Source organism: Salvelinus fontinalis, chromosome 35, assembly GCF_029448725.1.
Source record: "Salvelinus fontinalis isolate EN_2023a chromosome 35, ASM2944872v1, whole genome shotgun sequence".
NCBI classification, from domain to species: domain Eukaryota; kingdom Metazoa; phylum Chordata; class Actinopteri; order Salmoniformes; family Salmonidae; genus Salvelinus; species Salvelinus fontinalis.
The window spans coordinates 7,234,640-7,255,461 of NC_074699.1; the positions used below are offsets into that span (position 1 = coordinate 7,234,640).

The 20,822-nt window shown below is 40.0% G+C and overlaps 1 protein-coding gene across 1 annotated transcript in view; it reads right to left on the minus strand.

The window, feature by feature from the left end:
- The window catches only part of si:ch211-266g18.10 (neurofilament heavy polypeptide), a 53,354-nt gene that overhangs the window by 24,718 nt on the left and 7,814 nt on the right, over positions 1 to 20,822 (minus strand). Inside the window, exons 17-25 of the mRNA XM_055898865.1 lie at positions 20,687 to 20,734; positions 13,581 to 13,622; positions 13,456 to 13,503; positions 13,158 to 13,241; positions 11,959 to 12,000; positions 11,834 to 11,881; positions 11,535 to 11,618; positions 1,674 to 1,721; positions 738 to 782 (exon numbers count right to left, since the gene is read on the minus strand). Coding sequence (XP_055754840.1) covers positions 738 to 782; positions 1,674 to 1,721; positions 11,535 to 11,618; positions 11,834 to 11,881; positions 11,959 to 12,000; positions 13,158 to 13,241; positions 13,456 to 13,503; positions 13,581 to 13,622; positions 20,687 to 20,734 — 489 coding nt within the window. The remainder of the gene's footprint in view (positions 1 to 737; positions 783 to 1,673; positions 1,722 to 11,534; positions 11,619 to 11,833; positions 11,882 to 11,958; positions 12,001 to 13,157; positions 13,242 to 13,455; positions 13,504 to 13,580; positions 13,623 to 20,686; positions 20,735 to 20,822) is intronic.

The window sequence follows — 20,822 nt, forward strand, 5'->3', positions numbered from 1 at the left end:
TTAGAACATCTGAAATGTTGTCTGAATTCACAAGATCTGTGTCTGTCCATTGCTATGTGCTGTGTATTTTTAAGAAATGTTTTATGATGAGTAAATTGGTAATACACGTTGCTGTCTATAGTAATTCTAGGAGCTTTGGTGAGATTTGTGATGCTGGCTGCAATGGCAAACTATGATTTATACCTGAAATATGCACATTTTTCTAACAAAACCTATCCTATACCATAAATATGTTATCAGACTGTCATCTGATGAGTTTTTTTCTTGGTTAGTGGCTATCAATATCTTAGTTTAGCCGAATTGGTGATAGCTACTGGTGTTGAGAGAAAATGGTGGACAAGAAAAATGTTGATTTTTGCTAACGTGTTTAGCTAATAGATTTACATATTGTGTCTTCCCTGTAAAACATTATAAAAATCTGAAATGGTGGCTTTATTCACAGGATCTGTATCTTTCATTAGGTGTCTTGGACTTGTGATTTAATGATATTTAGATGCTACTATTTAATTGTGACGCTATGCTAGCGATGCTAATCAGTGTGGGGGGGGGGGGGGGGGGGGGGTGCTCCCGGACCCGGGGTAGGTGGGTCCGGGAACGAGGTTAAGCTATTAGCTTGAGAATGTGAACAAGATCAAATTAACCTTACTATGTATTAATAAAAGCAATAATTGATTACAGTATAAACCCGTTATTTTACAGTGAAAGAAATGTGAATGACAATGCAGTAGCTACTATACCTTTCCTGGCAGGGGTTTCCTTAGTTTCCTTAGATTCAGGTTCTGCTTAAGATAAGACAGGGAAATGATTGGCAATACAAAAGCATGTTTGTCAGTCATTGCAAAGAGACAACTGAGGTTATAAAAAGAGCACATAATAAAATTAATTGGTTTACTTCAAAAACTGCAAAATAAACCACAGTGATTCATGGCTTTATAGCGAGCAAAATGTATTAAAGCACAAACTTCAACTCAAATTGCACTACCCTGAAATTATTCCAAAAAGGCAATCTAGAATTGATCAAACAAGTTGGCTATGCAACGACATTCTGTCATTTCTACAGCTGCCAAACAATACATGAATACCTTTTATTACAGGGACTGATTTGGAAGCCTTCTGAACAAGTATTAAGAAATGAGTTACAAACAAACAGAAACCTATCAGAATGATTGGTCAGTGTACAGGAAATGATGGATGTCCCCTCACACTGTACAATTAGCAAACCAATCTGTCCATTATTATCACAGTCAAATCAGAGGTGAAATCAGGGGTGCCCCCCATTTTGCACTGAGGCCGTCTTCACTGACGTTCGGGGAGCCACACTTCATATCATGCCTTGCCATCAAATACTCCTGAATTCCTAATTTTGGGATGTTTGACACACTTGGATTAGATGCTTCAAGTATTAGTTGATAAATATAAACCTTTTATGAGTTATATGAGTTATAATTAAAATAATAGAGTATTGAAAATAATCTAGAGAGATTAAACCGTGTCAGTGCCTTTCTTTAGAAGGGCTGGTTTGGTATTTTCTTTAAGAGCAGGTTTTGAATCAAATTACACAAATATACATATTTCACCACAACTGAATCAAAATAAATGAAAAGACACGTAATTCTGTCTTCTGCTAAATGAACGTTTTCCCTGATAAACAAAACCTTGAATTGAATCAGTACCTTTCTTATGAGATACTGGTTTGGCCTTCTGGTTGGGAGCCTCACGTTCTAATCAAAGACACAAGTTTAAGTACAATGATAATAGTTATAATGGAGGTTAGGGCATACATAAAGTACAACTAACAATTTCTATTAAAAAAGTTTCCCAAAGTCAGACATCCGGGAATTGGTCATCTAATGTACTGTATATACTGTAGACATGAATTACATGCTACCATTACATAATAAACAATGAAATACCAAGGATGCTAGGATTGTTATCAAATAAACTCATTAAGTAAGAAAAATGGGAGTAACTTCTATTACCTTTCTTTGCAGGGGCTGGCATGGCCTTTTTACCGCATCCCATTTAGTTATATTATGTGTGAGGAACTGAATGGGACAGATATTGCAATAAGAGCGATCCAAATTTTGCTATAGCTGCTACTTTGGCTTTCCCTTTATAAGCTTCAGACTCTAGATCAAACAAGAATAAAAAACTATGAGAAGCCATGATATGTGGAGCACTACTATGCTAACTAACACAGCTAACAAACAAAAGATGAGCATAAGTATCTAGGTATTCTACAAAAAGCCCAAAACTTTTGTAGATATGGAACATCAATACCTTTCTGTATACGGACTGGTTTGATCTTATCTTTGGAAGTATATGATTTAGCAGGAGAGGTCTGAATAATATCTGTTTGTGTAATTCAATTTTAACATTTTCATTGTGCATTACATTTCTTAAGCACCTCTCGCCCTATAAATTATATTTAAGATAATTATCTCAATTTGTGCATGCCTTAGCCAGCTATACACTACCAGTCAAAAGTTTTAGAACACCAACATATTCAAGGGTTTTTCTTAATTTTTTACTATTTTATACATTGTAGAATAATAGTGAAAACATCAAAAATGATTAAATAACACATATGGAATCATGAAGTAAGCAAAAACGTGTTAAACAAATCACAATATATTTTATTTTTGAGATTCTTCAGAGTAGCCACCCTTTGCCTTGATGACAGCTTTGCACACTCTTTACACGAGAATGATAAAAAAATGTGATAGAAATATGATTATACTAATATACTGAGTTAATGATGAAACGAGCGACTTCGAGGCTAGCATGCTACAATCAGGCTGACAGGACGCAATCCGGACAGGAAGCTATGTATCGGGTAGGAAGTTGAGCGGAAGTGGGCCTTGCTACGTTGTGCAAAAGGTCTATTGGCATGCTTACTGCAGGAATGTCAACCAGAACTGTTGCCAGAGAATTTAATGTTAATTTCTCTACCATGAGCTGCCTACAACGTCATTTTTGAGAATTTGGCAGAACATCCAACCCATCTCACAACCGCTGATAAACGTGTAACCCTGCCAGCCCAGGGTTACACCCAGGGGGGGGGGCTGAGGAATATTTCTGTCTGCAATGAAACCATTTTGTGGGGAAACTAATTCTGATTGGCTGGGCCTGACTGCCAAGTGGGTGGGGCTATGCCCTCCAAGGCCCACCCATGTCTGCACCCTTGCCGAGTTATGTGAAATCCATAGATTAGGGCCCAATTAATTGATTTGCTTTTAACTCAGTAAAATCTTTGAAATGGTTGCATTTATATTTTTGTTTAGTATATTTGCCATATATTTTCAACTGTGCTGTTGTGTTTCACAAATGTTCTGAACCTATATACAGTTCCAGCCAAAAGTTTGGACGCACCTACTCATTCAAGTTTTTTTTTTACATTGTAGAATAATATAGAAGACATCAAAACTATGATATAACACATATGGAATCATGTAGTAACCAAAATAGTGTTAAACATATCAAAATATATTTGAGATTTGAGATTCTTCAAAGTTGCCACCCTTTGCCTTGATGGCAGCTTTGCACACTCTTGGCATTCTCTCAACCAGCTTCATAAGGTAGTCACCTGGAATGCATTTCAATTAACAGGTGTGACTTGTTAAAAGTTAATTTGTGGAATTTATTTCCTTCTTAATGTGTTTGAGCCAATCAGTTGTGTTGTGACAAGGTAGGGGTGATGTACAGAAGATAGCCCTATTTGGTAAAAGACCAAGTCCATATTATGGCAAGAACAGCTCAAACAAGCAAAGATAAATGACAGTCCATAATTTCTTTAACCTGTGAGGATGGGGGCGCTGTTGTCACTATTTATGCTAATCGTGTAATTTTTGAAACGGCTTCCCACAAAATTCTTGATCGTACAATATGCATATTATTATTATTATTGGATAGAAAACAGTCTATAGTTTCTATAGGAGTTGAAATTTTGTCTCTAAGTGGAACAGAACCCATTCTACAGCAATTTCCCTGACATGGAGTCAGATTTCAGAAATGTTGGCCCCTGATCTGGAGTCAGTTAAAAGGGCACTGGTATTGCTATGAGTATACGGACACTGCTTACGTCTTCCCCTGGATGCCTTTACGTGATGACGATTTGAATGGGGTCGATTGCGCGTTCACAGGCACTATAAATTAAAAAACCCTGTAGCTAGCAAGTCTTTTCTTGCTGCGTAATGCGCCTGGAGGACATCGACCCGCACTTGTTCCAAGCATTAGTGGAGGGAGTAATATTACTCTGGTCATGTTTCTACTCGTTATGGGAGTTAAAAACATCATAAGGTAGTTAATTTAAAGCGTTTTATAGCAATTTATATCCGTTTAGTGCGATTTTGGGACATTTATTTCTGAAACGCTGTGAATTGCTGGGCACGCTTCCAGTTCATCCCGAACGCAGTTGGCATTTCCACATGGCAAGAGGACAGCTTTCCACCAAAACACGATTAGACCCAAGAAAGGATCCTTTGCCCAAGATACTGATGGAAGAACAGCTCAAAGTAGGACATTTTTATTATGATAAATCGTGTTTCTGTCGAAAAATGTTAGTGGCTTAGGACGCCATGTTTTTTGACGTAGCTTCGCTTGGCGCAAACTGTATTGAAAAGTAAGGATAGTTTAAAAAATGTAATTCCGCGATTGTATTAAGAATTAAATTGTCTATCAATCCCTGTCCACCCTATATTTTTTAGTCACGTTTATGAGTATTTATGTATAAGAGTAGATCACTGTCTAATATGGCGCACGGACATTTTCTCACCAGCTGGGCTACATTTCACATTGTCTAACCATGATTTTGGTGGCTAAATATAAACATTTTCGATCAAACTCTATATGGATTGTGTAATATGATGTTACAGGAGTGTCATCTGAAGAATTCTGAGAAGGTTAGTGAAAAAATTAATATATTTTGGCGATGTTGACGTTATCGCTCACTTTGGCTAGAATCAATGCTGGGCTGCTATGTGCTATGTGCTATGCTAATATAACGATTTATTGTGTTTTCGCTGTAAGACACTTAGAAAATCTGAAATATTGTCTGTATTCACAGGATCTGTGTCTTTCGATTAGTGTATGCTGTGTATTTTTACGAAATGTTTGATGATTAGTAAGTAGGTAAACACGTTGCTCTATGTAGTTATTCTATTCCATTTGTGACGGTGGGTGCAATTGTAACCTATGCCATCTACCTGAAATATGCACTTTTTTCTAACAAAACCTATCCCATACCATAAATATGTTATCAGACTGTCATCTGATGAGTTTTTTTCTTGGTTAGGGGCTATAAATATCTTAGTTTAGCCGAATTGGTGATAGCTACTGGTGTTGGTGGACAAATAAAAGATGGTGGATTATGCTAATGTGTTTTTAGGTAATAGATGTACATCTTTACATATTGTGTCTTCCCTGTAAAACATTTTAAAAATCGGACATGTTGGCTGGATTCACAAGATCTGTGTCTTTCATTAGCTGTATTGGACTTTAATGTGTGAAAGTTAAATATTTAAAAAAAAATAAAAAAATTAATTTCGCGGCACTGGTTTTTCAGTGGGGGTGGGGGGGGAGTGCCGCTAGCGGCACCCTCATCCTAGACAGGTTAAGACATGAAGGTCAGTCAATTAGGAAAATGTTAAGAACTTTTTTTTAAAGAAGTTTCTTCATGTGCAGTCACAAAAACCATCAATCGCTATGATGAAACTGGCTCTCATGAGAACCGCGGAAGGAAAGGAATACCCAGAGTTACCTCTGCTGCAGATGACAAGTTCATTAGAATTACCAGTCTCAGAAATGCAGCCAAATAAATGCTACACAGAGCTCAAGTAACAGACACATCTCAACATCAACTGTCCAGAGGAGACTGCGTGAACCAGGCCTTCATAGTCAAATTGCTGCAAATAATCCACTACTAAAGGACACCAATAATAAGAAGAGACTTGCTTGGGCCAAGACACGAGCAATGGACATTAGACCGGTGAAAATCTGTCCTTTGGTCTGATGAGTCCAATTGTGCGATTTTTTTTGTTCCAACCGGTGTGTCTTTGTGAGACGCAGAGTAGGTGAATGGATTATCTCCGCATCTGGAGGAGGAAGTGTGATGGTGTGGGGGTGCTTTGCTGTTGACACTGTCTGTGATTTATTTAGAATTCAAGGCACACTTAACCAGCATTGCTAACACAGCATTCTGCAGCGATATGCCATCCCATCTGGTTTGCGCGTAGTGGGACTATCATTTGTTTTTCAATAGAACAATGAACCAACACACCTCCAGGCTATGTAAGGTTTATTTGACCAAGACGGAGAGTGATGGAGTGCTGCATCAGATGACCTGGCCTCCACAATCACCCGAACTTAACCCAATTGAGATGGTTTGGGATGAGTTGGACCCCAGAGTGAATAATTGTTTCCTCATTAATCTACACACAATACCCCATAATTAGAAAGTGAAAACAGGTTTCCAGAATTTTTTCAGATGTATTTAAAATAAAACATAGATACCTTATTTATATAAGTATTCAGACTCTTTGCTATGAGACTTCAAATTGAGCTCAGGTGCATCCTGTTTCCATTGATCCTCCTTGAGATGTTTCTACAACTTGATCGGAACCCACCTGTGGTTTAATTCACTTGATTGGAGATGATTTGGAAAGGCACACACCTGTCTACATAGGGTCTCAAAGTTGATAGTGTATGTCAGAGTAAGAACCAAGCCATCGAAGGTCGAAGGAATTGTCCGTAGAGCTCTGAGAAAGGATTATGCCGAGGCACAGATTTGGGGAAAGGTACTAAAAAAATGTCTGCATTATTGAAGGTCCCCAAGAACACAGTGGCCTCCATCATTCTTAAATGGAAAAAGTTTGTAACCACCAAGAGTCTTCCTAGATCTGGCCGCCCGGCCAAACTGAGCAATCGGGGGAGAAGGGCCGTGGTCTGGGAGGTGACCAAGAACACGATGATCACTCTGACAGAGCTCCTGAGATCCTCTGTGGAGATGGGAGAACCTTCCAGAAGGACAACCATCTCTGCAGCACTCCACCAATCAGTCCTTTATGGTAGAGTGGTCAGGCAGTGACCATTCCTCATTAAAAGGCACATAACAGCCCACTTGGAGTTTGCCAAAAGGAACCTAAAGGACTCTGACCATGTGGAACAAGATTCTCTGGTCTGATGAAACCAAGATTGAACTCTTTGGTCTGAATGCAAAGAGCCACTTCAGGAAGAAAGCAGGCACCACTCATCATCTGATCAATACCATCCCTACAGTGAAAATTGGTGGTGACAGCATCATGCTGTGGGAATTTTTGTTCAGTGGCAGGGACTGGGAGACTAGTCAGGATCAAGGGAAAGATGAACAGAGCAAAGTACAGAGAGATCCTTGATAAAAACCTGCTCCAGAGCGTTCAGGACCTCTAACTGGGGTGAATGTTCACCTTCCAACAGGACAACAACACTAAGCACACAGCCAAGACAAGGCAGGAGTGGCTTCAGGACAAGTCTCTGAATGTCCTTGAGTGGCCCAGCCAGAGCCGGACCCGATCGAACATCTCTGGAGAGACCTGAAAATAGCTGTGCAGCGATGCTCCCCATCCAACACGAAAGAGCTTGAGAGGATCTGCAGAGAAGAATGGAGTTTGTGTGTAGATTGCTGAGGGGGGAAAAAACTATTTTAGAATAAGGCTGCAACATAACAAAATGTGGAAAAGGTGAAGGGGTCTGAATACTTTCAGAATACACTGTATAGACAATACCAAAGCAAATGATCTAATGATTCTGTCTCTTCACAGAATCTCTTGTATCCCCCATATATAAAGCATTCTAGTGGAAGCAAACATATTGTATAATAATTTAAATTGGAAAACTCAAAGTTTTGAATCCGCCGTTGTTTTGTGTATCAGTTCATAAACCATGTGCTATTGAATCGGTACATCGAAAATCTCTTCTCAACTATTTTGGAATCTGTATGGCACAGCTGTACATTTTTTGGTCCTTAATGTGGTCTTGGTAAGCCACTCCAGTGTATATTTGTCCTTGTGTTTTAGGTTATTGTCCTGCTAAAAGGTGAATTTGTCTCCAGTGTCTGTTGGAAAGCAGACAGATCCAGGTTTTCCTCTACGATTTTGCCTGTGGTTAGCTCTATTCCGTTTCTTTTTATCCTCAAAAAACTTCATAGTCCTTGCCAATGACAAGCATACCCATAACATGATGCAGCCACCACCATGCTTGAACATATGAGAGTGGTACTCATAGATGTGTTGTGTTGAATTTGCCACAAACATAACGCTTTGAATTCAGGACATAAAGTTAATTTCTTTGCCACATTTTTTGCAGTTTTACTTTACTACCTTCAATGTTGTTGATCCTTTCTCAGATTTTTCCTATCACCGCCAGTTACAGATATTAATCTCTGTAACGTTTGAAAATCACCATTGCCCTCATGGTGAAATCCCTGAGTGGTTTCCTTCCTCTCCGGCTACTGAGTTAGGAAGGACGCCTACATCTTTGTAGTTACTGGCTGTATTGACACAACATCCAAAGTGTAATTATTAACTTCACCATGCTCAAACGGATATTCAATGTCTGCTTTTTATTTTATTTTTATCCATCTACCAATAGGTGCCCTTCTTTGTGAGGCATTGGCAAACATCCCTAGTCTTTGTGGTTGAATCTGTGTTTGAAATTCATTGCTCGAATGAGGGACTTTACAGATAATTATATGTGTGGGGTACAGAGATGAGGTAGTCATTAAAAAATCATGTTAAACACGTATTGCACACAGTGATTCCATGCAACTTATTATTTGACTTGTTAAGCCAATTTATACTCCTGAACTTATTTTTGATTGCCTTAACAAAGTGGTTTAATACTTATTGACTCAAGACATTTCAGCTTTTCATTTTTAATTAATTTGTAAAAATGTCTAAAAATATAATTCCTCTTTGACATTATGGGGTATTGTTTGTAGGCCAGTGACACAAAATCTCAATTTAACCAATTTTTAAAATTCAGTGTAACACAACAAAATCTGTAAGAGGTCAAGAGGTGTGAATACTTTATGAAGACACTGTAATCTACTTACTAATGTAAGAATTTTGTATGGTTAGTAAAGAATTTTGGATATGAAAATTGTAAGAATCTCTCTGGCTCTGATTTTTAAAAGAAAATCAGAAAATCAAAAAATCTTTATATTCGGTGTATACATATTGTTGGTTTTGCCTTATCATTGTTCATTGCAAGGTCTAAACAAAACAGAAACATTAAGATGTGTTTTAGGTCATTTCAGTCGGAAGGATAAAAGTTTAAAATAATGAATACAGTGGGCATAAACATGGATACTATGTTTAAGGTTATTATTTAAGGATACTATGTTTAAGGTCCCAGTACAGAGACAAAATAGAGTCGCAATTTAACAGCTCAGACACAAGAGGTATGTGGCAGGGTCTACAGTCAATCACGGATTACAAAAAGAAAACCAGCCCCGTCGCGGACCAGGATGTTTTGCTCCCAGACAGGCTAAATAACTTTTTTGCTCGCTTTGAGGACAATACAGTGCCACAGACACGGCCCGCTACCAAAACCTGCGGGCTCTCCTTCACTGCAGCCGAGGTGAGTAAAACATTTAAACGTGTTAACCCTCGCAAGGCTGCAGGCCCAGACGGCATTCCCAGCCGCGTCCTCAGAGCATGCGCAGACCAGCTAGCTGGTGTGTTTACGGACATATTCAATCAATCCTTATCCCAGTCTGCTGTTCCCACATGCTTCAAGAGGGACACCATTGTTCCTGTTCCCAAGAAAGCTAAGGTAACTGAGCTAAACGACTACCGCCCCGTAGCACTCACTTCCGTCATCATGAAGTGCTTTGAGAGACTAGTCAAGGACCATATCACCTCCACCCTACCTGACACCCTAGACCCACTCCAATTTGCTTACCGACCCAATAGGTCCACAGACGACGCAATCGCAACCACACTGCACACTGCCCTAACCCATCTGGACAAGAGGAATACCTATGTGAGAATGCTGTTCATCGACTACAGCTCAGCATTTAACACCATAGTACCCTCCAAACTCGTCATCAAGCTCGAGACCCTGGGTCTCAACCCCGCCCTGTGCAACTGGGTCCTGGACTTCCTGACGGGCCGCCCCAAGGTGGTGAGGGTAGGTAACAACATCTCCACCCCGCTGATCCTCAACACTGGGGCCCCACAAGGGTGCGTTCTGAGCCCTCTCCTGTACTCCCTGTTCACCCACGACTGCGTGGCCATGCACGCCTCCAACTCAATCATCAAGTTTGCGGATGACACTACAGTGGTAGGCTTGATTACCAACAACGACGAGAGGGCCTACAGGGAGGAGGTGAGGGCCCTCGGAGTGTGGTGTCAGGAAAATAACCTCACACTCAACGTCAACAAAACAAAGGAGATGATTGTGGACTTCAGGAAACAGCAGAGGGAGCACCCCCCTATCCACATCGACGGGACAGTAGTGGAGAAGGTGGAAAGTTTTAAGTTCCTCGGTGTACACATCACGGACAAACTGAATTGGTCCACCCACACAGACAGCGTTGTGAAGAAGGCGCAGAAGCGCCTCTTCAACCTCAGGAGGCTGAAGAAATTCGGCTTGTCACCAAAAGCACTCACAAACTTCTACAGATGCACAATCGAGAGCATCCTGTCGGACTGTATCTCCGCCTGGTACGGCAACTGCTCCGCCCACAACCGTAAGGCTCTCCAGAGGGTAGTGAGGTCTGCACAACGCATCACCGGGGGCAAACTACCTGCGCTCCAGGACACCTACACCACCCGATGTCACAGGAAGGCCATAAAGATCATCAAGGACAACAACCACCCAAGCCACTGCCTGTTCACCCCGCTATCATCCAGAAGGCGAGGTCAGTACAGGTGCATCAAAGCAGGGACCGAGAGACTGAAAAACAGCTTCTATCTCAAGGCTATCAGACTGTTAAACAGCCACCACTAACATTTAGCGGCCGCTGCCAACATACTGACTCAACTCCAGCCACTTTAATAATGGGAATTGATGGAAATTATGTAAAAATGTACCACTAGCCACTTTAAACAATGCCACTTAATATAATGTTTACATACCCTACATTACTCATCTCATATGTATATACTGTACTCTATATCATCTACTGCATCTTGCCATCTTTATGTAATACATGTATCACTAGCCACTTTAAACTATGCCACTTTATGTTTACATACCCTACATTACTCATCTCATATGTATATACTGTACTCTATACCATCTACTGCATCTTGCCTATGCCGTTCTGTACCCTCACTCATTCATATATCTTTATGTACATATTCTTTATCCCTTTACACTTGTGTGTATAAGGTAGTAGTTGTGGAATTGTTAGGTTAGATTACTTGTTGGTTATTACTGCATTGTCGGAACTAGAAGCACACGCATTTCGCTACACTCGCATTAACATCTGCTAACCATGTGAATGTGACAAATAAAATTTGATTTGATTTGATTTAAGTGTTGCCACTTACCTTTCTTCACAAGTACAACTTTAACTCTCTCCTTTGTAAGAGAAGCATTTATGTGACTGTGATTTCTGCGACTGACTTCATGTTCTGTCAAAAAAAGACCATTTAAAATCCACATCAGAATCTTTCAAGTGTTAGGATGAAAATCAAGGTAGTGAAAAGGTGTCCATTTGTATTAACCCTGTTATCTCAAAGTTGATTTATGTATTAGTTCAAATACAATCTAACAATGTCTTCACTTCCCAAAGTATGAAAATATTCAATGTAAAAAGAACAATGAAAAAAACGGGGGACGTTACTACCTTTGATTCCAATGTTTGGTCGTGCTTTCCCCAGTGGTGTAACAAGTTCTAAACAAATAAAACAATTTAGTATACCTTATTTATTACAGTAAATGAACAACTCCAATATCGTTGCATTGCTTTACCTTTCTTTACTGGTGTTGACTTGAAATTCTCTTCTTTAGGAACTTCAGGTATTAAAAAAACAAAAAAGAATCAAAGAAGGAATCACATTTTTATGACAAAAAAATATAAATATAAGGCAGAATTGGGTTCAAATCCAATCATTTAAGTTAAATTAAATTTGAATTTCAAAAATCTTCAAGTTATGGAACCAAATAAAAATTGGAATGGTAATTGAAAAAATACAGTTTGGACTGTTTGAATTGGAATGTATTATATTTAGAATTTTATTAGGATCCCAGTTATATATATCATGTACCAGTCAAAAGTTTGGACACACCTACTCATTCAAGGGTTTTTCTTAATTTTACTATTTTCTACATTGCAGAATAGTAGTGAAGACATCAAATCTATGAAATAACACACATGGAATCATGCAGTAACCAAAAAAGTTTTGCCACAAACATAACGCTTTGAACTCAGAACATAAAGTTAATTTCTTTGCCACATTTTTTGCAGTTTTACTTTAGTGCCTTCAATGTTGTTGATCCTTTCTCTTCGATTTTTCCTATCACAGCCAGTTACAGATATTAATCTCTGTAACGTTTGAAAATCCCCATTGCCCTCATGGTGAAATCCCTGAGTTGTTTCCTTCCTCTCCGGCTACTGAGTTAGGAAGGACGCCTATATATTTGTAGTTACTGGCTGTATTGACACAACATCCAAAGTGTAATTAATAACTTCACCATGCTCAAATGGATATTCAATGTCTGCTTTTTATTTTATTTTTACCCATCTACCAATAGGTGCCCTTTTTTGTGAGGCATTGGCAAACATCCCTAGTCTTTGTGGTTGAATCTGTGTTTGAAATTCATTGCTCGAATGAGGGACTTTACAGATAATTATATGTGTGGGGTACAGAGATGAGGTAGTCATTAAAAAATCATGTTAAACACGTATTGCAACAAAAAAAAATATGATATAAAAATTGCAAGAATCTCTCTGGCTCTGATTTTTTTAAAGAAAATCCGAAAATCAAATAATCTTTATATTCGGTGTATAAATATTGTTGGTTTTGCCTTATCATTGTTCACTGCAAGGTCTAAAAAAAACAGAAACATTAAGATGTGTTTTAGGTCATTTCAGTCGGAAGGATAAACGTTTAACATAATGAATACAGTGGGCATAAACATGGATACTATGTTTAAGTGATGCCACTTACCTTTCTTCACAAGTACAACTTTAACGCTCTCCTTTGTAAGAGAAGCATTTGTGTGACTGTGATTTCTGCGACTGACTTCAGGTTCTGTCAAAAAAAGACCATTTAAAATCAACATCAGAATCTTTCAAGTGTTAGGATGAAAATCAAGGTAGTGAAAAGGTGTCCATTTGTATTAACCCTGTTATCTCAAAGTTGATTTATGTATTAATTCAAATACAATCTAACAATGGCTTCACTTCCCAAAGTATGAAAACATTCAGTGTAAAAAGAACAATAAAAAAATGGGGGACGTTACTACCTTTGATTCCAATGTTTGGTCGTGTTTTCCCCAGTGGTGTAACAAGTTCTAAACAAATAAAACAATTTAGTATACCTTATTTATTACAGTAAATGAACAACTCCAATATCTTTGCATTGCTTTACCTTTCTTTACTGGTGTTGACTTGAAATTCTCTTCTTTAGGAACTTCAGGTATTAAAAAACAAAAAAGAATCAAGAAGGAATCACATTTTTATGACAAAAAAAGAATTGGGTTAAAATCCAATCATTTAAGTTAAATTAAATTCGAATTTCAAAAATCTTCAAGTTATGGAACTAAATAAAAATTGGAATGGTAATTGAAAAAATACAGTTTGGACTGTTTGAATTGGAATGTATTATATTTAGAATTGTATTAGGATCCCAGTTATATATATCATGTACCAGTCAAAAGTTTGGACACACCTACTCAATCAAGGGTTTTTCTTAATTTGTACTATTTTCTACATTGCAGAATAGTAGTGAATAGATCAAATCTATGAAATAACACGGATGGAATCATGCAGTAACCAAAAAAGTGTTAAACAAATCAAAATGTATTTTAGATTTGAGATTCTTCAAAGTAGCCACCTTTTGCCTTGATGACAGCTTTGCACACTCTTGGCATTCTCTCAACCAGCTTCATGAGGTAGACACCTGGAATGCATTTTAATTAACAGGTGTGCCTTGTTAAAAGTTAATTTGTGGAATTTATTTCCTTCTTAATGCGTTTGAGCCAATCAGTTGTGCTGTGACAAGGCAGGGCTATCTTCTGTATACCACCCTTATCTGGTAAAATACCAAGTCCATATTAAGAACAAAACCCCAAAAATATTTAACCTTTATTTAACTACGCAAGTGAGTGAAGAACTAATTCTTATTTAACAATAACAGCCTACCGCGGTCAAACCCTAACCCGGACGAAGCTGGGCCAATTGTGCGCCACCCTATGGGACGGTTGTGATACAGCTTGGAATCAAACCATGTTCTGTAGTGACACCTCTAGCACTGAGATGCAGCGCCTTAGATCACTGCGCCACTCGGGAGCCCAAATAAACAAAGAGAAACGACAGTCCATCATTACTTTAAGACATGAAGGTCAGTCAATCTGGAAAATTTCAATTCTGGCCTTTCTAGGGAGTTTTTCCTAGCCACCGTGCTTCTACACCTGCATTGCTTGCTGTTTGGGGTTTTAGGCTGGGTTTATGTGCAGCACTTTGTGACATCAGCTGATGTAAGAAGGGCTTTATAAATACATTTGATTGATTGTTGTTTTTGTCACACTGCTTTGCTTTATCTTAGCCAGGTTGCAGTTGTAAATGAGAACTTGTTCTCAACTAGCATACCTAGTTAAATAAAGGTGAAATAAAATTAAAGGAGGTGTGATGGAGTGGGGGTGCTTTGCTGGTGACACTCAGGGATTTATTTAGAATTCAAGGCACACTTAACCAGCATGGCTACCACAGGATTCTGCAGCGTTACTCCATCCCGTCTGGTGGGACCACATAGTGGGACTATGATTTTTTTTCAACAGGACAATGACCCAACACACCTCCAGGCTGTGTAAGGGTTATTTGACCAAGAAGGGGAGTGATGGAGTGCTGCATCAGATGACCTGGCCTCCACAATCACCCGACCTCAACCTAATGGAGATGGTTTGGGATGAGTTGGACCGCAGAGTGAAGGAAAAGTAGCCAACAAGTGCTCATTATATTTGGGAAGTCCTTCAAGACTGTTGGAAAAGCATTCCCCATGAAGCTGGTTGAGAGACTAGTCAAGGATCATATCACCTCCACCCTACCTGTTACCCTAGACCCACTCCAATTTTTATTTATTTTTTTCTCCCATTTTCTCCCCAATTTTCGTGGTATCCAATTGCTAGTAATTACTATCTTGTCTCATCGCTACAACTCCCGTACGGGCTCGGGAGAGACGAAGGTCGAAAGCCATGCGTCCTCCGAAGCACAACCCAACCAAGCCGCACTGCTTCTTTAACACAGCGCACCTCCAACCCGGAAGCCAGCCGCACCAATGTGTCGGAGGAAACACCGTGTACCTGGCCCCCTTGGTTAGCGCGCACTGCGCCCGGCCCGCCACAGGAGTCGCTGGAGCGCGATGAGACAAGGATATCCCTACCGGCCAAACCCTCCCTAACACGGACGACGCTATGCCAATTGTGCGTCGCCCCACGGACCTCCCGGTCGCGGCCGGCTGCGACAGAGCATGGGCGCGAACCCAGAGACTCTGGTGGCGCAGCTAGCACTGCGATGCAGTGCTCTAGACCACTGTGCCACCCGGGAGGCCAGACCCACTCCAATTTGCTTACAGCCCCAATAGGTCCACAGACGATGCAATTGCCATCACACTGCACACTGCCCTATCTCATCTGGACAAGAGGAATACCTATGTAAGAATGCTGTTCATTGACTACAGCTCAGCATTCAACACCATAGTACCCTCCAAACTCCTCATTAAGCTTGAGACCCTGGGACTCGACCACACCCTGTGCAACTGGGTCCTGGACTTCCTGACGGGCAACCCCAGGTGGTGAACATAGGAAACACCATCTCCACTCCGCTGATCCTCAACACTGGGGCCCCACAAGGGTGCGTTCTCAGCCCTCCTGTACTCCCTGTTCACCCACGACTGTGTGGCCATGCACGCCTCCAACTCAATCATCAAGTTCGCAGACGACACTACAGTGCTAGGCTTGATTATCAACAACGACGAGACATACTACAGGGAGGAGGTGAGGATAGGATAGGATAGGAGTGTAGGAGTGTGGTGGGAGTGTGGTGTCAGGAAACTAACCTCTCACTCAATGTCAGCAAAACAAAAGAGATGATTGTGGACTTCAGGAAACAGCAGAGGGAGCACCCCCCTATCCACATCGACGGGACAGCAGTGGAGAAAGTGTAAAGTTTTAAGTTCCTCGGTGTACATATCACCGACAAACTGAAACACACACATACAGCGTTGTGAAGAAGGCTCAACAGCTCCTCTTCAACCTCAGGAGGCTGAAAAAATGTGGCTTGTCACCAAAAACCCTCACTAACTTTTACAGGTACACAATTGAGAGCATCCTCTCAGGCTGTATCACCGCCTGGTACAGCAACTGCACCACCCACAACCACAGAGCTCTCTAGTCTGCACAACGCATCACCGGGGGCAAACTACCTGCCCTCCAGGACACCTACAACACACGATGTCACAGGAAGGCAGAAAAGATAATCAAGGACAATAATCACCCGAGCCACTATCTGTTCACCCTGCTTCCATCCAGAAGGCGAGGCCAGTACAGTTGCATCAGAGCTGGGACAGAAAGATTGAAAAACAGCTTCTATCGCAATGCCATCAGATTGTTAAACAGCCGCCACTAGCACAGAAAGGTGGCTGCGTGCCTACAGACTTGATATCATTGGCCACTTTAATAAATGGAACACTAGTCACTTAGTAATGCCACTTTAAGAATGTTTACATATCTCTCATTACTCATCTCACGTATATACTGTATCCTTCACTATCTATTCTTTACTATCTATTGCATCTTAGCCGCTCAGTCACTGCTCATCCATATATGTTATACTTATATAATCTCATCCCAATCCTTTAGTAGATATTGTGTTATAGGTTTTGTTGTGGATTTTTTTTAGATATTAGGTTTTGTTGTGGAATTGTTAGATATTACCTGTTAGATACTGCTGCACTGTCAGATCGAGAAGCATTTCGCTACACTCGCAATAACATCTGCTAACCATGTTTATGTGACCAATAACATTTGATTTGATTTGAGAATGCCAAGAGTGTGCAAAGCTGTCATCAAGGCAAAGGGTGCCTACTTTAAAGAATCCTAAATATTTTTGGGATTTGTTTAACACTTTTCTGGTTACTCCATGATTCCATATGTGTTATTTCATAGTTTTGATGTCTTCCTTATTATTCTACAATGTAGAAAATAAAGAAAAACCCTGGAATGTGTAGGTGTGTCCAAAAGTTTGACCGTAACTGTATTTATGGATGTTTATTAAGCAATAACACTTCATAATATTTCATAATACTAAGTCCCATGTGGCTTAGTTGATACAGCGTAGTAGTGGTCGTGGGTTTGACTCCCACGGTACAATTGGAATTCCCAGTTAACGGAATTAATGCACTTAGTATATAATTGACTAAACCAAAGTAAGGCTATAAATGGTTTTAGGACATATTCTTGTAAAAACACCACTTAGTCTGTTCAAAGCAATAAAAAATGGTCAAAGTATTTTTCATAGCAAATATTAAACTACCTCCGACTAATTCCACAAATATATTACACTTGTTGGAAATTAGATGGATTTTACAGCCATACCTCCCTGTCACGCCCTGACCATAGTAAGCTGTTTTTTCTCTGTGTTGGTTGGGGCGTGATAGTGACTTGGCTGGGTCATCTAGGTGTTTTTGTATGTCTATGGTGGCCTGATATGGTTCCCAATCAGAGGCAGCTGTTTATCGTTGTCTCTGATTGGGGATCATATTTAGGTAGCCATTTCCTCATTTGTGTTGGTGGGATCTTGACTATGTGTAGTTGCCTGTCAGCACTATTTTGTATAGCTTCACGTTTCGTTTGTTATTTTTGTTGGTTTGTTCGGTGTTCATTCATTAAAAGAGAATGTACGCATACAACGCTGCGCCTTGTTCTCATTCTAACGACGGACGTGACACTTCCTTTATGATGACGGATCTGGTCTATTTTTTTTCAGATTCTATAAAACATATACTCAGTTACCAAAGAGGTTAGATTAAGGTTTACTGTCTGAAACCCCCAGATGGAGTAAAAGGACAACATAATACAATGTACAGTGACTTTCGAAAGTATTCACCAACTTGGCATTTTTCCTATTTTGTTGCCTTTCAACCTGGAATTAAAATGTATTTTGGGGGTTTTGGTGGTTTGTATGATTTGATTTACACAACATGCCAACCACTTTGAAGATACAAAATATTTTTATTGTGAAACAAACAATAAAACATAACTGAACTTGAGCGTGCATAACTATTCAACCCCCAAAGTCAATACTTTGTAGAGCCACCTTTTTCAGCAATTACAGCTGCAAGACTCTTTGGTTATGTCTCCATAAGCTTGGCACATCTAGCCACTGAGATTTTTGCCCATTCTTCAAGGCAAAACAACTCTAGCTCCTTCAAGTTGGATGGGTTCCGCTGGTGTACAGCAATCGTTAAGTCATACCACAGATTCTCAATTGGATTGAGGTCTGGGCTTTGACTAGGCCATTCTAAGACATTTAAATGGTTCCCCTTAAACCACTCGAGTGTTGCTTTAGTAGTTTGCTTAGGGTCATTGTCCTGCTGGAAGGTGAACCTCCGTCCCAGTCTCAAATCTCTGGGAGACTGAAACAGGTTTCCCTCAAGAATTTCCCTGTATTTAGCGCAATTCTGACCAGTTTCCCAGTCCCTGACGATGAAAAACATCCCCAAAGCATGATGCTGCCACCACCATGCTTCACTGTGGGGATGATGTTCTTAGGGTGATGAGAGGTGTTGGGTTTGCGCCAGACATAACGTTTTCCTTGATGGCCAAAAAGCAACATTTTAGTCTCATCTGACCAGAGTACCTTCTTCCATATGTTTGGGGAGTCACCCACATGCCTTTTGGTGAACACCAAAAGTTTTTGCTTATTTCTTTCTTTAAGCGATGGCTGTTTTCTGGCCACCCTTCCGTAAAGCCCAGCTCTGTGGAGTGTACGCTTAAAGTGGTCCTATGGACAGACAGTCCAATCTCTGCTTTGGAGCTTTGCAGCTCCTTCAGGGTTATCTATGGTCTCTTTGTTGCCTCTGATTAATGCCTCTCTTTGCAGGATTGTTGTGGTGCCATATTCTTTCCAGTTTTTAATAATGGATTTAATGGTACTCCGTGGGATGTTTAAAGTTTTGTATATTTTTTCATAACCCAACCCTGATCTGTACTTCTACACAACTTTGTCCCTGACCTGTTTGGAGAGCTCCTTGGTCTTCATGGTGCCACTTGCTTGGTAGTGCCCCTTGCTTAGTGGTGTTGCAGACTCTGGGGCCTTTCAGAACAGGTGTAGGTATACTGAGATCATGTGACAGATCATGTGACACTTAGATTGCACACAGGTGGACTTTATTTAACGAATTATGTGACTTCTGAAGGTAATTGTCTGGACTAGATCTTATTTAGGGGCTTCATAGCAAAGGGGGTGGATACATATGCATGCTATCACGTTCCTGACCTGTTTTATGTTATTTTTGTATGTGTTTAGTTGGTCAGGGCGTGAGTTGGGGTGGGCATTCTATGTTTTGTGTTTCTATGTTTAGGTCACTTGTAATTAGCCTTATATGGTTCTCAATCAGGGACAGGTGTTTGACGTTTTCCTCTGATTGAGAACCATATATAGGTTGGCTGTTCACACTGTTTGTTTGTGGGTGATTATCTTCCGTGTCTGTGTCTGCGCACCACACGGGACTGTTTCGTTTGTTCGTTCGTTTGATGTAGTCTGTTCCTGTTCGTGTGTTCTTCGTGTTTTTATGTAAGTTCCATGTTCAGGTCTGTCTACCTCGGTTTTGGTTATTTTGTAAATACTCAAGTTTGTTTAGTTTTCGTCTTGTTTCAATAAACATTCATGTCGTATCACAACGCTGCGTTTTGGTTGAATCCCTACTCCTCCTCTTCGGACGAAGAGGAGGAGGAAAACCGTTACACATGCACCACTTTTCCGGGTTTTTTTTACATTTCACTTCACCAAATTTGGACTATTTTGTATATGTCCATTACATGAAATACAAATAAAAATCAATTTAAATTACAGGTTGTAATGCAACAAAATAGGAAAAACGCCAAGGGGAATTAATACTTTTGCAAGGCACTGTACATCTCTCTTGACATGAGCTGCTTTTGTTTTCTCTTTTGAACGTTCAGGTTCTGATACTTGAGAATGGAGGACAAGAATAATGTTAGACAATATGTGCCAGTTTGATGTTTCTAGTACACTTGGGGTTGTTTCGTTAATTTTACCTTAGTAGCTGAATCCAGCTCTTTTCTACAGAAATAACATGTTTAGATGATTTTTAAATATTAGGAAGAATACAATACTTAAATTTAAAACAACATTGGTTGCACAGGATGATTTCACAGGAGGCCGGCCATATCTTTGACCCCCCTATTCTACTCAGTCTAAAAACTACTGTAGTGAAGTACTGTAATACACCAGTACCTTTCTTTGCAGGTGCTGGTTTGGACTTTTCTTTGGCAACTTCAGCCTCTGAATAAAATAAAAAACATTTAAGATGAAAGACTGGCAGGTCAAATTAAAGCATAATAGCACAAATGTACTAATTCATAGTAAATAT